At 46.5% G+C, this 11,839-nt stretch overlaps 1 protein-coding gene across 1 annotated transcript; it reads right to left on the bottom strand.

Moving 5' to 3' along the window:
- Nucleotides 1-10,373: 10,373 nt before the first annotated feature.
- On the bottom strand, nucleotides 10,374-11,354 carry NKX1-1 (NK1 homeobox 1). Its single transcript, XM_020992067.1, has one exon. The coding sequence runs from the start codon at nucleotides 11,352-11,354 to the stop codon at nucleotides 10,374-10,376; it is 981 nt and encodes a 326-aa protein (XP_020847726.1).
- Nucleotides 11,355-11,839: the final 485 nt, after the last annotated feature.

Raw genomic sequence — 11,839 nt, 5'->3', positions numbered from 1 at the left:
AATAGCTGCCTTTTATATAGGACTGTGTAAAGTTTGCAAAACATTATACACACACACACATATGATTGTACCAAAGCCTATGAGGTAGGTAGGTACTCTAGATATTCTTATTTCCCACTTTATAGCTTAAAGAAACTCAGAGAGGTTCAGTCACTTGTCTGTGGTCACATGACTAGTAAGTGTCAGATATGAGATTTGAATCCAAATCTTCTTTGTTTCCAGTTCCAGCACTCAATTTGCTTTGTGTCATTTGCATATTTGATAAACATGTCATCTCTGCCCTCATTTAAGTCACTGAAAAAAGTGTTCAAGAACACAGTAACAAGGACAGATCCCTTGCATTCTGTTACTCCATTAGAGACCTTCTTAGAAGCTGATATCTAATTTATTAAAGACTTTTTATTTGGACCTAGTCATTCAACAACTTCTGAATTGATTTAGCCCACAACTCTCCATCCCATTCAAAAGGGTAATATGAGAGATGTTCTCAAAGGCTTTGCTGAAATCACGCCAACAGAATTAAAAAAATAACACAAATGAGGTGAGTCTGGTATGACCTATTCTTGATGAAGGTATATTGTATCTTAGTGATTACTGTTTCCCTTTTGAAATGCTCACAAACCATCCCTTTAATAATAGGTTCTAGAATAGAGTCAAATTTATAAGAATACAAGCCATTCCCCAACTGATAAATGGTTAAAGGATATGAACACGTAGTTTTCAGATAAAGAAATCAAAGTTATCTATAAACATATAAAGAAGTGCTCCAAATCACTTTTGATTAGAGAAATGAAAATTAAAACAACTCAGAAGTACTGCCTCACACATATCAGGCTGACTAATATGATGAAAAAGAAAAAATGATAGATATTGGAAAGGATGTGGGAAAATTGGGGCACTAATGCACTGTTGGTTAAGTTGTGAACTGATCCAACCATTCTGGAGAGCCATTTGGAACTATGCCCCAAAGGGCAACCAACTGTGCATACCCTTTGATCCAGCAATAGCACTACTGGGTCTGTATCAAAAAGAAGTCACAAAAATGGAAAAGAACCTATATGTGCAAAAATATTTATAGCAGCCCTTTTTGTGATGGCAAAATATTGGAAACTGAGGAGATGCCCATCAATTGGGGAATGGCTAAACAGGCTGTGGCATATGAATGGAATGGAATACTCTTGTGAAATAAGAAATGATAAATAGGCAGATTTCAGGAAAACCTGGAAAGGCTTGTACGAACTGATGCAAAGTGAAATGAGCAGAACCAGGAAAACACTGTACACAGTATCAGCAGCATTGTGTGATGACCAACTATGAATGACTCAGCTCTTCAATGATCCAAAACAAGTAAAAAAGACTCACAAAGCTTTTGTTTATGTTGGTTATATCTATCAATACACACCATTTTACCAATTGACATATTATTATTATGAAAACAATTTTGGCCTTGAAGACCTCCTGAAAGGCTTTTGGGGATTCCTGGACCACACTTTGGGAACCACTGCTCTAATGTACTTCCAAAGTCATTAACAAAGCTTAGCAATCCTACCTGCCTGTTTTGTGAGTATTCTGGGATATAGAATACTCTAGAAGTTCTCACCATTTCTTTGTTTTCAAGAATAAATTGATATTTATGTCAAGTCAGGAACTTGTCAGGTATTCTGATTTTAATAGAAAGGGGTCTAGCAGGTGTCTAGATAGAGCACTGGGTTTGGAGTCAGGAAGATCTGAGACAAAACCTAGCGTTAGTCACTTAATAACTGTGTGACCCTAGGCAAATTACTTAACCTCTGTTTGTCTCAGTTTCCTCAACTGTAAAATGAAGATAATAATTGCTCTTATGTCATAGGGTTGTTTTGAGGATCAAATGAGATAGTATTTGTAAAAGTGCTTAGCACAGTGTCTGTTACTAGTAGGCACTTAATAAGTGCTTATTCCCTTCACCTCTAGATAAATTTACCCATCACTTCTCTGCCATGCATTTGTGCCAGATATGCCATTTATTTTCCCAAACTCCAAACATGTAACTCCTGCCCAAGTCATCTATAGCATATTCCCATGACAATATCATTTCTCTTTTCATCTCTGTTGATCCTCATCCAAATGACATCATTTGAATTTCTTTACATGGGTCTATTTTAACATATGATGTAATTTTGTCTTTTTTTGGTCCTCTTTTAAAATCTCTACCTTTTGACTTGGCAGCTAGGTGGCACTGTGGATGGAGTGCCATGCCTGGAGTCAGGAAGATCTGAGTTCAAATCCAGCCTCTGACACTTACTAGCTGTGTGACCCTGGGCAAGTCACTTAATCCTGTTTGCCTCACCTTCCTCATCTGTAAAATGAGCTGGAAATGGCAAAACATTCCAATATCTTTGCCAAGAAAACCCCAAATGGGGTCGTGAAGGGTTGGATATGACTCAACAACAATAACAACCTTTTGATCATGCCCTTCCACAATGGTAGTTCCGTCATGAAACACACTACCAAGTCTCAGTGATACCTATGAGCACAAATTTGACTCCTTGCATTAGAAGCTCTCATTTACTCTGTCCTTTACTCGTTCTTTGTCCATTCCTACATTGACATTAGAGGTCATGGGTCGTCTTCCTGACTCTCTTTTTGCATACTGTATGTCTTAAGTCACTGATCTTCTCTTTCATTATTCTTCCTATGCCCTATCTGTCACTCTACAGCATCTTCCATTTTTGATTCAAAGTCTCTTGATCACATTAGAAAGACTCCTATCTATATTTATAGAATATACTTTTATTGGTTCTTATTAAGTGCTCTCCACCCCTACCCAAGAACTAGACCATTAAGCCTTGGTCCAGAAATCCAAACCCCATTCTTGGATACTATTCTTCTTAGCCAGCTGTTTACTTATTAAATCCACTTTTCTAGACATGCTACCTTCAATAGGCAATAGTGATGAAAGCTTTCAAATTTCCTCTGGTGGCATTGTCAGGAACCTGAAATTCTGAAAGGCTTCAAGGGAATGCAGCTATGCCTGAGAGTCTAGGAAGCGAAAGATGGGGGAGCCTGGTGCCTGTAAGAGTTCTGGCTCATCAGGTGGATTTCAGAAACACCTGGAAAGATTTACATGAACTGATGCTGAGTGAAGTAAGCAGAACCAGGAGTACATTGTATACAATAACAGCAACATTGTGTGATGATCAACTATGACTGACTTTGCTCTTCTCAGCAATACAATGATTCAAGACAATTCCAAAAGACTCATGATGGAAAATGCTATCCACCTCCAGAGAAAGAACTGATAGAGTCTGAATGCATATCAAAGCACACTGTTTTCACTTTTTTTGTAGTTTTTTCTTTTGTTCTGTTACCTCTTTCACAATATGACTAATTTGGAAATATGTTTTACATGATTTCACATGTATAACCTATATCAAATTGCTTACCGTCTTAAGGAGAAGGGAGGAGAAATTAGGAAGGGAGAAAAATTTAGAACTCAAAATCTTATAAAAATGAATGTTAAAAATTGTTTTTACATGTAATTGGAAAAAATACTATTTAATAATAAAAAGAGTTCTGGCTCATCCATTTATTTTATGTATGAATTTAAGCAAGTCTCTTACTACCTTTGAGCCTCAGTTTAATCAGGGATGGAGCTGGACCAGATTTCTCAAGTTCTAAGTCCCATAATTCCATGCTTTGTAATGTTGTCTGGGATGAGAAATTAACTTATTTTTCTGCTTGGCTTCAGGGGTCAGAATTTGCTCCAATATGGGTAGATCCTTCAAGATTCATGCTTTAGATGTGGGTTGGACTAGATGACCTCTCCAAAGTTTGAGATTCTTTGACCCTGTATTCCTTTCAGTTACAGAGAAATGGATATCAGCTTATATGAAGAAAGAAATATCTAAGAATCAGAACTATTTCACAATGGTATAGACTACCTTAGGAGGCAGTAAGTTCTCCATCCTGGAGGTATTCAAGCAAAGGTTGAGTAACCACTTGTTGAAGACAATGTAGAATATATTCTTCTATAACGTGGATAGTTGGGTTAGATCTGGAGGTGGCATGAAGTGGGGCACAGACCAATGGCCTTGGGGTCAATAGACTTTGTTTTTTATTGGTTGTATGACCTTGGGCAAGTTATAGGTTCATAGACTCAGAGCTGCAAGGTGTCTTAGGGTCATCAAGGCTAGTCCTCTCATTTCACAGAAGGGGAAACTGAGATCCAGAGAAGTTGAGTGACTTGCTCAAAGTCACCCAGGCAATAAGTGGCAGAGTTTGGATTAGAACTCAGATCCTGTGATCCACATTCAGGGTTCTTTCTCTTATGCTTTACTGCCTCCCCATGCCTGGAATGCTCTTCCTCCTCATCTCCATCTTTGGCTTTCCTGAAGTCCTTCAAGCCCTGGCTAAAATCCCACCTTCTACAGGAAATCTTTCCCAGTAACTCTTAATACTAATGTCTTCCCTCTATTGATTATTTCCAATTTATCCTGCATATAGCTTCTTTCATGTCATCTGCCCCATTAGATTGTGAGCACCTCAAGGACAGGGACTATCTTTTGCCTTTCTTTGTATCCCCAGTACTTAGCACAGTGAGTGGTACATAGTTGGCACTTAATAAATGCTTATTGACCTCTTGTATCATATTGCCTCTCTTCAATGCTAGGAACCTTGATTGACTCATCTGTAAAATTGGCATAATCAGATGGGCCCAGAATTTGTAAATTATAGAGCTTTCTAAATGTTAGATGATAATAATAATTATTTTTGGCCTGGACTTATGATTTCATTGATTTAGGGAGCTCCATTCAGAAAGTCGATAGATTTACCTTCTCCCAGTCTTGTGATACCTCTCCTATTCTCTCTGCTAATGCAGATGGGCAACTGCTCTATGGTTTTTAGTCTTGGAGAATTGTCCAAGGATACCAAGGCATTGAATGCCTGCCAAGGGTCACACAGTCAGTTCTGGTCAGAGATGGGATGGACTTGAGCTCAGGTCTTCCTGCCTCCAAAGGCTATCCACTCTGCTATTTGATAATGATAATAAGTCTTCTTTGATTCCAGAGAGCAGAATTAGGAGCGATGGGGGGAGAGGGAATAGAGTTACAGGGATGCAGATTTCAACTGAGTATAAGGAAAAAACTGTATGACCCTGGGCAAATCATTTAACACACCTCTGAGATCATAAGGGGCAGAGAGGGTGCAGACTTGCACTGGCACAGGGAATCCATTCATTTGGGAGCTTCCTATGCACAGTTCCTTATACCAATGAAATCCCAGATCCCTAACCCTTTTCCCTACAAGGAAAAAAACAACAACACTGGGCTTAGAGTCAGAGGACCTGGATCACGTCTGGGTTCTTCAACTTACTAGTTATGAACCCTTGTTGGAGTTTTGCTGGGTCTCAGTTTCATCATCTATAAAATGGGGAGATAATACATGTACTCTGTAACTCATAGGGCTGTTGTGAAGGAAGTGTTTGCATCCCTGTAGACATGGGGACTATTATGATGAGGATCTGGATTCAGACAAAGGTAGAAAAATCCATCTTGGTCAGTGCTGCAGAAAGCTGAATAATGTAGCTTTGATAACTTATTTCAGACTAAAATGTAATGGATGATAATGGAAGAGTTCAATGTACTAACTCTCTTGAGTCCAGTGGGTTTTCTGTGTGTTTGGTTGGTTGGTTTTTTAGCAGCTGGGGAGATGCTTGTGAGTACATCTCATCCATGTGGGTGGTTGGGAGGGCAGTAGGATGGATTAGAATAAAGTGGCTATACAATAGACTATGGTGAATTCTGTGTCTATAGCCAAGGCAAGCTGAGAAAGGGCCTTTTGAGGAATGCTACTTTGTGTTAGGGCTAACCAGTTCAGGAAAGGTTGGCGGTGGGGCAATGGGCAGGACAGGAACAGAGAGACTAGATCAGCAGAGGCAGACTCCAGGGCCAAAGCTGCCTCCCAAAGGCAAAACTGAGACCAATCTAAGGGCATGAAGTGAGTTTGTGCCTCCCAATAAGGAGTCACAGAAAGAGAATTTTAAAAAAGGGGAGGCTGGCTTTGGGGTGGCCTGATGGTGGTAGGGAAACAAATAAATGGTCCTGTGGTTGTGGGGGCAATTACTTATGAAAAATGGACAGAGTTAGAGCTTGGGAAATGCCTAATCTGCACTCCTCAATTTACAAAATATGGACTCCGGTCTAGAGAGGGAAAAGTGTATGCTTTAGTTCACACAACAGATTTTTTGGGACTAGAATCTAGGTCTCCTGACAACCCGCTTCAGGAGTGTGTGTGTGTGTGTGTGTGTGTGTGTGTGTAAAATCCTAGGCAGTAATGCCTAATACAGATCACTAGTGATGGATTGTCAGTATGGAGCAGGCTCCAGGGTAAGTTAGAATAAGAGGCAGAGAACCAGGAGTACTGCAGAGACTCAGACTGAAAAAACTTACCTTATTTAACTACCATCTAATTCTAACACAATCTCCTTATTTTACAGAAGAGGAAACTGAGGTTCGGATTATTAGGGACATACAGTGAGTCAGTAACAGAACTAGAATTTGAACTCGGGTCTTCTGACTTTGCATTAGCAATGGTTCCAGGGTTCTGTATCTAAAAAGGTGGTACAGTGGATAGAGTACCGATTTAAAAGGCTTAAAATCCTACCATTGACATTTACCAGCATTGTGTTTCCCTGGTCAAGTAATTTAACCTTCCTGAGGCTCAATTTCCTCATCTGCAAAATAGGGTTCGCAGTAGCAGTCCCTACCACACCAGTGTGTTGTGAAGCTCAAATGAGTGTGCAAAAAGATTTATAAATTTTAAGGTTTATGTAAGTGTCAGATACTATATTATTATTTCCTCTATACCAAATTGGGTCCTGGAGTGGACACTGTGACCTCTGTCTACTTACCTCTTGCTGGGTGTTCTATCTTGTTCTGCTCACCTTTTTCATCCTTCCCGACTTTGTGTACCTGATGCCTGCCTCCCGCCAGGGTTAGGGAGCTATAGAACGGGCTGGAGATGGAATACACCCTTTGGCAGACATCCTGTGTTAGCCCAGACTAGGGGCTGTCCATTGTCCCACTTCTCCGGCTCTCCCCTTATCCCAGGTCTGTGTCTTCGAATCTGTGTATCTGTCTGCCTGCCTATGGATCTCCGTCCGGGTCCAGAAAGGGGGAGGTGGGGAGGGAGAGAGTGGAAGAAGGCCCCAGAGAGAGATGTAATTCCACTGTCAGAAATTATAACTTCCTCACGCTTCAAGTGCCAGGCGCTGCAGTAAAGGTTGTCAGAAGCGCTCAGCAGAAGACGCCAACAAGAGGAAGGAGCTAATGGGATTAGAGAGATATCATTTAATACTGTCAGCGGCCCGAGCCTGCGGGGGCTTCCCGGGATGGGAACACTGCCTTTCGCCCGACAGTCCCAGGGCCCCCAGCTCCCAACCTCACAGACCCCTGCCCTCAGTCCTACCCCTCCCCGCTGGCCCTACAGCTCCATCTTCCGCAAGCTTTACCAGGCTCTCTCCCACTGTTGGGCCCCCTGCTCGCTGACCTAGGTCCCAAAGCTTCGCACCCCCTGCTTCCTGGTCCACATTGTTCAAAACTCCCCTCCCGATAATAAAGTTCCAAGTACCTCTGATCCTACCTACAGCCGGGGCCGCAGCACGACAGATCCCGGCTCCCTAATAGTAATAACACAAACTCACAGTTACAGAAGGATTGAAGGTTCCAAAGCGCTCTACCCTCATAGCAGGGCCTCTCTCCCTCGCTCCCCAATTCCGTACAACATACCTTGCCCCAAACCACCCGCAGTGTAAGTCCTACAGGCTGGACTAGAACGAAGCCTCCTCAAACCTGTCCCGTTTCTGGTCTCTATCTAGGGCGGGCAGGCTGGCGGGGACAGGGGGCGACAGGAGAGAGAAGACATGGGTAAGAAGGAGAGTGGAATGCCGCTGGCCAGGGTCAGCTTAGGAGTGGGCCGAGGAGAGTTTGGGGGAGAACTGCGGAAGATTGGCAGGGAATTGGGGAAACTTGGAAAGCTCAGGTGGTGAGCTTGAGGCAGGAGACTGGGAGAGGGCTGAGGGAGGTGTGTGGGAAGAAGCGGGCTGTAAAGGTGGCCAAAGGCCATTGCGTAGTATGCTGAAAGGAGCTGTATCCTTTGGTAGGCACTAGAGGTTCGAGGCTCTGATGGGTCGCGTCAGTCGTGCCTGGACCGAGGGTTCCTGGCCGGTGCCACCTAGTTTTTGCATAGGCCTGGGTCCTGAGGGGAGGGTCCAAGCCCTTGGACCCGGGATGATACAAAGTAAGGTGAGCATGGTGGAGAGGAGAGAGGACAACCAGCCCCTCTCTGGCCACACAGTCTGAAAGTGGGCAGAGGGATGGACAAACAAGGAAGGAGAAAGCAGGTGACGATCCCCTTTCCTTGCCCCAACGTAGAGGCTGTAGTCACCGTCAGGAAAACGAGGAGAAAGGGACAGAAGGATGGATTAAGAAGAGAAGACACATTAAAGAGATAAAAACGGAGAGAAAATGAAAAGGAGGAAAAGAAGGTGGAGGAAAGAGAAGAAATATTTGTTGAAGATAAAAAATAAAGGAGAAAGATAGGAGGAAAAGTATGCAAGAAAGAAAAAGTTTCAAGAAGAAAAGAAGGGAATGACAAAAGGAAGGAAAGAGGGAAGGAGGGAAGAAAGAAATAAGGAAGAAGGAAAGAAAGAAAGAAAGAAGGAAAGCAGGGAGGGAGGAAGGAAGAGGCATCACGGTTTCCTTAAAGTTTATTGATTGGTTTAAAGTGTTCAGCAAAGTGCTTGTTGGAACGTTTTGGACTCACACTCGTCCCCTTCATCCCCCTCCCCCAATCCCTTATACATTAATTTATAAATTTAAAACTTTTTTTGTAACAATTGGAAATATACATAATAAATGATTGATGTCTTTTAAAAAACAAACCCACCGCCATAGCGGCTTCCCTCCCTCTCCTCCAACTGTGCACTCGGTTTCCCGGCCCTTTCTGTATTCCCCTGGCCTGGTACTGCTCTGCTTAAAAAACGTCCCCGGTTTGAACGCATTCTTCTTCACACCCCGAATTTTGGAGAGTGGCACAAGCCCTGCAGCCCAGCCGAGGGCGCCCCAGAGGGGAGCTGTGGCTGGAAACGGGGAGCGGCCCGGCCTTACCCTGAGTTAAGTGGGCATATAGTTGTCCAAGTTCCAGACAAGCGGTCTCTGGGGCTGGGCCCTGGGAGAGGATTCGCAGCGCCACAGCCGGGCATTTGAAGGTAGGTGCACCCCGTAGACTCTTCTGACTCTCTACGTCAGCCTGTCCCAACGTCTCCAGTAGGGACTCGAGGATGCTGTCCTATCCTGACCCCTCCAGGAGGGGCACGTGGGCAGTCACCTTTCCTGACCCTGTCAGGATAGGCGTGCAGACACTTCCCTGTCCTAACTCCTCCTGGAGGAGCTCGAAGATACCGTCTTGTCCTGACCCTGCTACGTAAGGTACTCAGGGACACTGTCCCGTTCTGACTCCGCTAGGTTGGGCGCAGACACAACCAGGTCCCCGCTGAACCAAGAGTGCACACAGTTCTGTCCTGCTTCCTGCACTCAGCCAGAAGGGGCGCTCTGATACCGCCTTGTTAAGTCCTGGGAAAGGGAGTTGCGTGTGCGTGTGTTGGGGTCCGGGAAATGCTTATAGTACCCTCGTGGCCCTAGAGGCCCTGGGCCCCGCAGTGTCCACTTGGTTGCGTGTGAGTCCAGTTCAGGCAGGATCCGAAGAGATGAGGAGCCCTCAGTCCTATTTCTGGCCCTCAGGAGACGCACCCTCTCAATCAGGCTCCACGGCTTTCCGCTGGGGAGGACAGCGGAGCCCAGAAGGGGCCCTGCTAAGCACCTGGCGAAGTTATCACATCTCTACCAATTGTCTAATGGAGTTTTGCATATTCGTTACTGGGACTCTGATTCCTGTGGGACTAAGCCTTTCTTGGGCACCTCGCTGGCTACTACTCCACTCTTTCCTCATCTCTACCCGAGGTTGTTCTCTAGTGGAGTGCGGGTAGGGAGTGGGACGGGACCCAGACAGCTCTTTCTCCCCTTTCCCCTCTTCCTGATTGGGCACACCCTCCAGGTCGGAGAAGAGTGCGTAGCCTCCTCTTTCAGGGGCAGGTGGGGATTGTGGGCTGCGGGAGTTCCGAAGAAACGGACAGGTGCCCTTGGGCCCCACACTTCCTGCGCTGCCAGTGCTGTGGAGTCACCAGAAGTCTGTGTGGGGGGAAAGGTTATAAATGGGGAAGGCGGGGCAGAGCATTGGGGGTCAACGGTCGAGGGGAGGGGGCGGTGGGGCGGCTGCGGCCCATCTGCCTGGGCCTGAGTGCAGGAGGAGGAGGCAGTGGCGGCCTGAGCCCAAATTCATAGGTGCGGAGTGTAGAAGGCGGGCGCCCCATAGGTCTGTGAGCCCAGTACAAAGGGTGAGAGCACCGCGGGGCTCGGTAAGAAGGGCAACTGTGCCGCGCACACGAGCCCTCCGGGGCCATGGCCGGGGTAAGCCGTGGGACCGTGCATGGCTAGGGGAGTGCCCATAGGCGGGGATGGGCTGAGCGGGCTTAGTCCTCCGGCCAGGCCGGCCCCTGGCCCGCCCAAGCCGGGTCCGGGCCCCGCTCCGCCTCCCGTTGGGGCACTAGTGTCAGCGCCCGGGTTCTGTTTTTTCCACTTGGTCCGGCGGTTCTGGAACCAGATCTTCACCTGCGTCTCAGTGAGGCTGAGCGACAGCGCCAGGTTGAGGCGCTCGCACACTGACAGGTAGCGCGTAGACTTGAATTTGTTCTCCAGCGCCACGAGCTGCTCGTAGGTGAAGGCTGTGCGTGCCCTGCGCGGCTTCCCCGACTTGGAATCAGAGCCGGTGCGTTTGCGTTTGGGTTTAGCGGCTGTGGCTGCGGAGGCTGCCGCCTGCGGCCCAGACTGAGTGCCCGACGTAGGCTGCGTGGCCGGCGGCGCAGGCGGGCCCGGTGTGGTCCCAGGAGGCCCAGGATCGGCATCTTCTTCCTCATCTTCCTCCGCGTGCCTGGAAGCACCGACCTCGGCTTCCGTGCCTCCTCCCGCACATCCTCCTCCGATGCCGCCGCCGCCAGCGCCGCCGCTGCTGCTGCTGCTGAGGGTCTCCTCGCCGCCCAACAACTCGTCTGGCAGCTCCTCGCTGCCTGGGCTGGGACTAGGACTGGGGCTCTGACTGGGGCTGGGTCGTCCGCTGCTGCTGTAGCTGTTCACTTCGCTCCCCTCCGTCTTGTAGACGTCCGTGTCTGCAGGGCGCAGGGTGGAGACGGAGAGACACACAGATAGGGAGAGACAGAGGAGAAAGAAATGCGGGTGCAGGGCCACCGACAAGAGAAACATGTGTACAGAAAAGGGAGTAAAGGAATTTAAGAGGGAAGGAAACAGAGGCACACACACATAAGGAGACAGAGACAGAGATAGGGACAGAGGAAGAGACAGAGACACAAGCGCAGGAGAGAGAGAGAGAGAGAGAGAGAGAGAGAGAGAGAGAGAGAGAGAGAGAGAGAGAGAGAGAGAGAGAGAGAGAGAGAAGTAGTAAAGGGTGGTGGTGAAAACAGATAAAAGGAAAGATGGAAGGTGAAACAAGGAGCCATAGGAGGAGACGGGAACAGACAGAAGACGGAACAGAGAAGTTGAAAAAAGCAGGGGAACAGAGGAGAAACAAAGAGAAGGGGACAGTTAGATTTTAAGTCCATCCTCCCCACAGCATTGGTCCCTGACAATGTATTCCTCTTATCCTCAACCTTCCCGTCAGGGCATTCAGAAAGTATTCCCTGTCCCAGGCTACGATGAAACCGTTAGGAGCAAAGGATAAAAAAAAGTTT

Source organism: Phascolarctos cinereus, unplaced genomic scaffold (genome assembly GCF_003287225.1).
Source record: "Phascolarctos cinereus isolate Bilbo 61053 unplaced genomic scaffold, phaCin_HiC Scaffold_9;HRSCAF=440, whole genome shotgun sequence".
Taxonomy (NCBI): Eukaryota; Metazoa; Chordata; class Mammalia; order Diprotodontia; family Phascolarctidae; genus Phascolarctos; species Phascolarctos cinereus.
The sequence above is the reverse complement of the archived record's forward strand: the minus strand, read 5'-3'. Positions and strand labels throughout refer to the sequence as shown.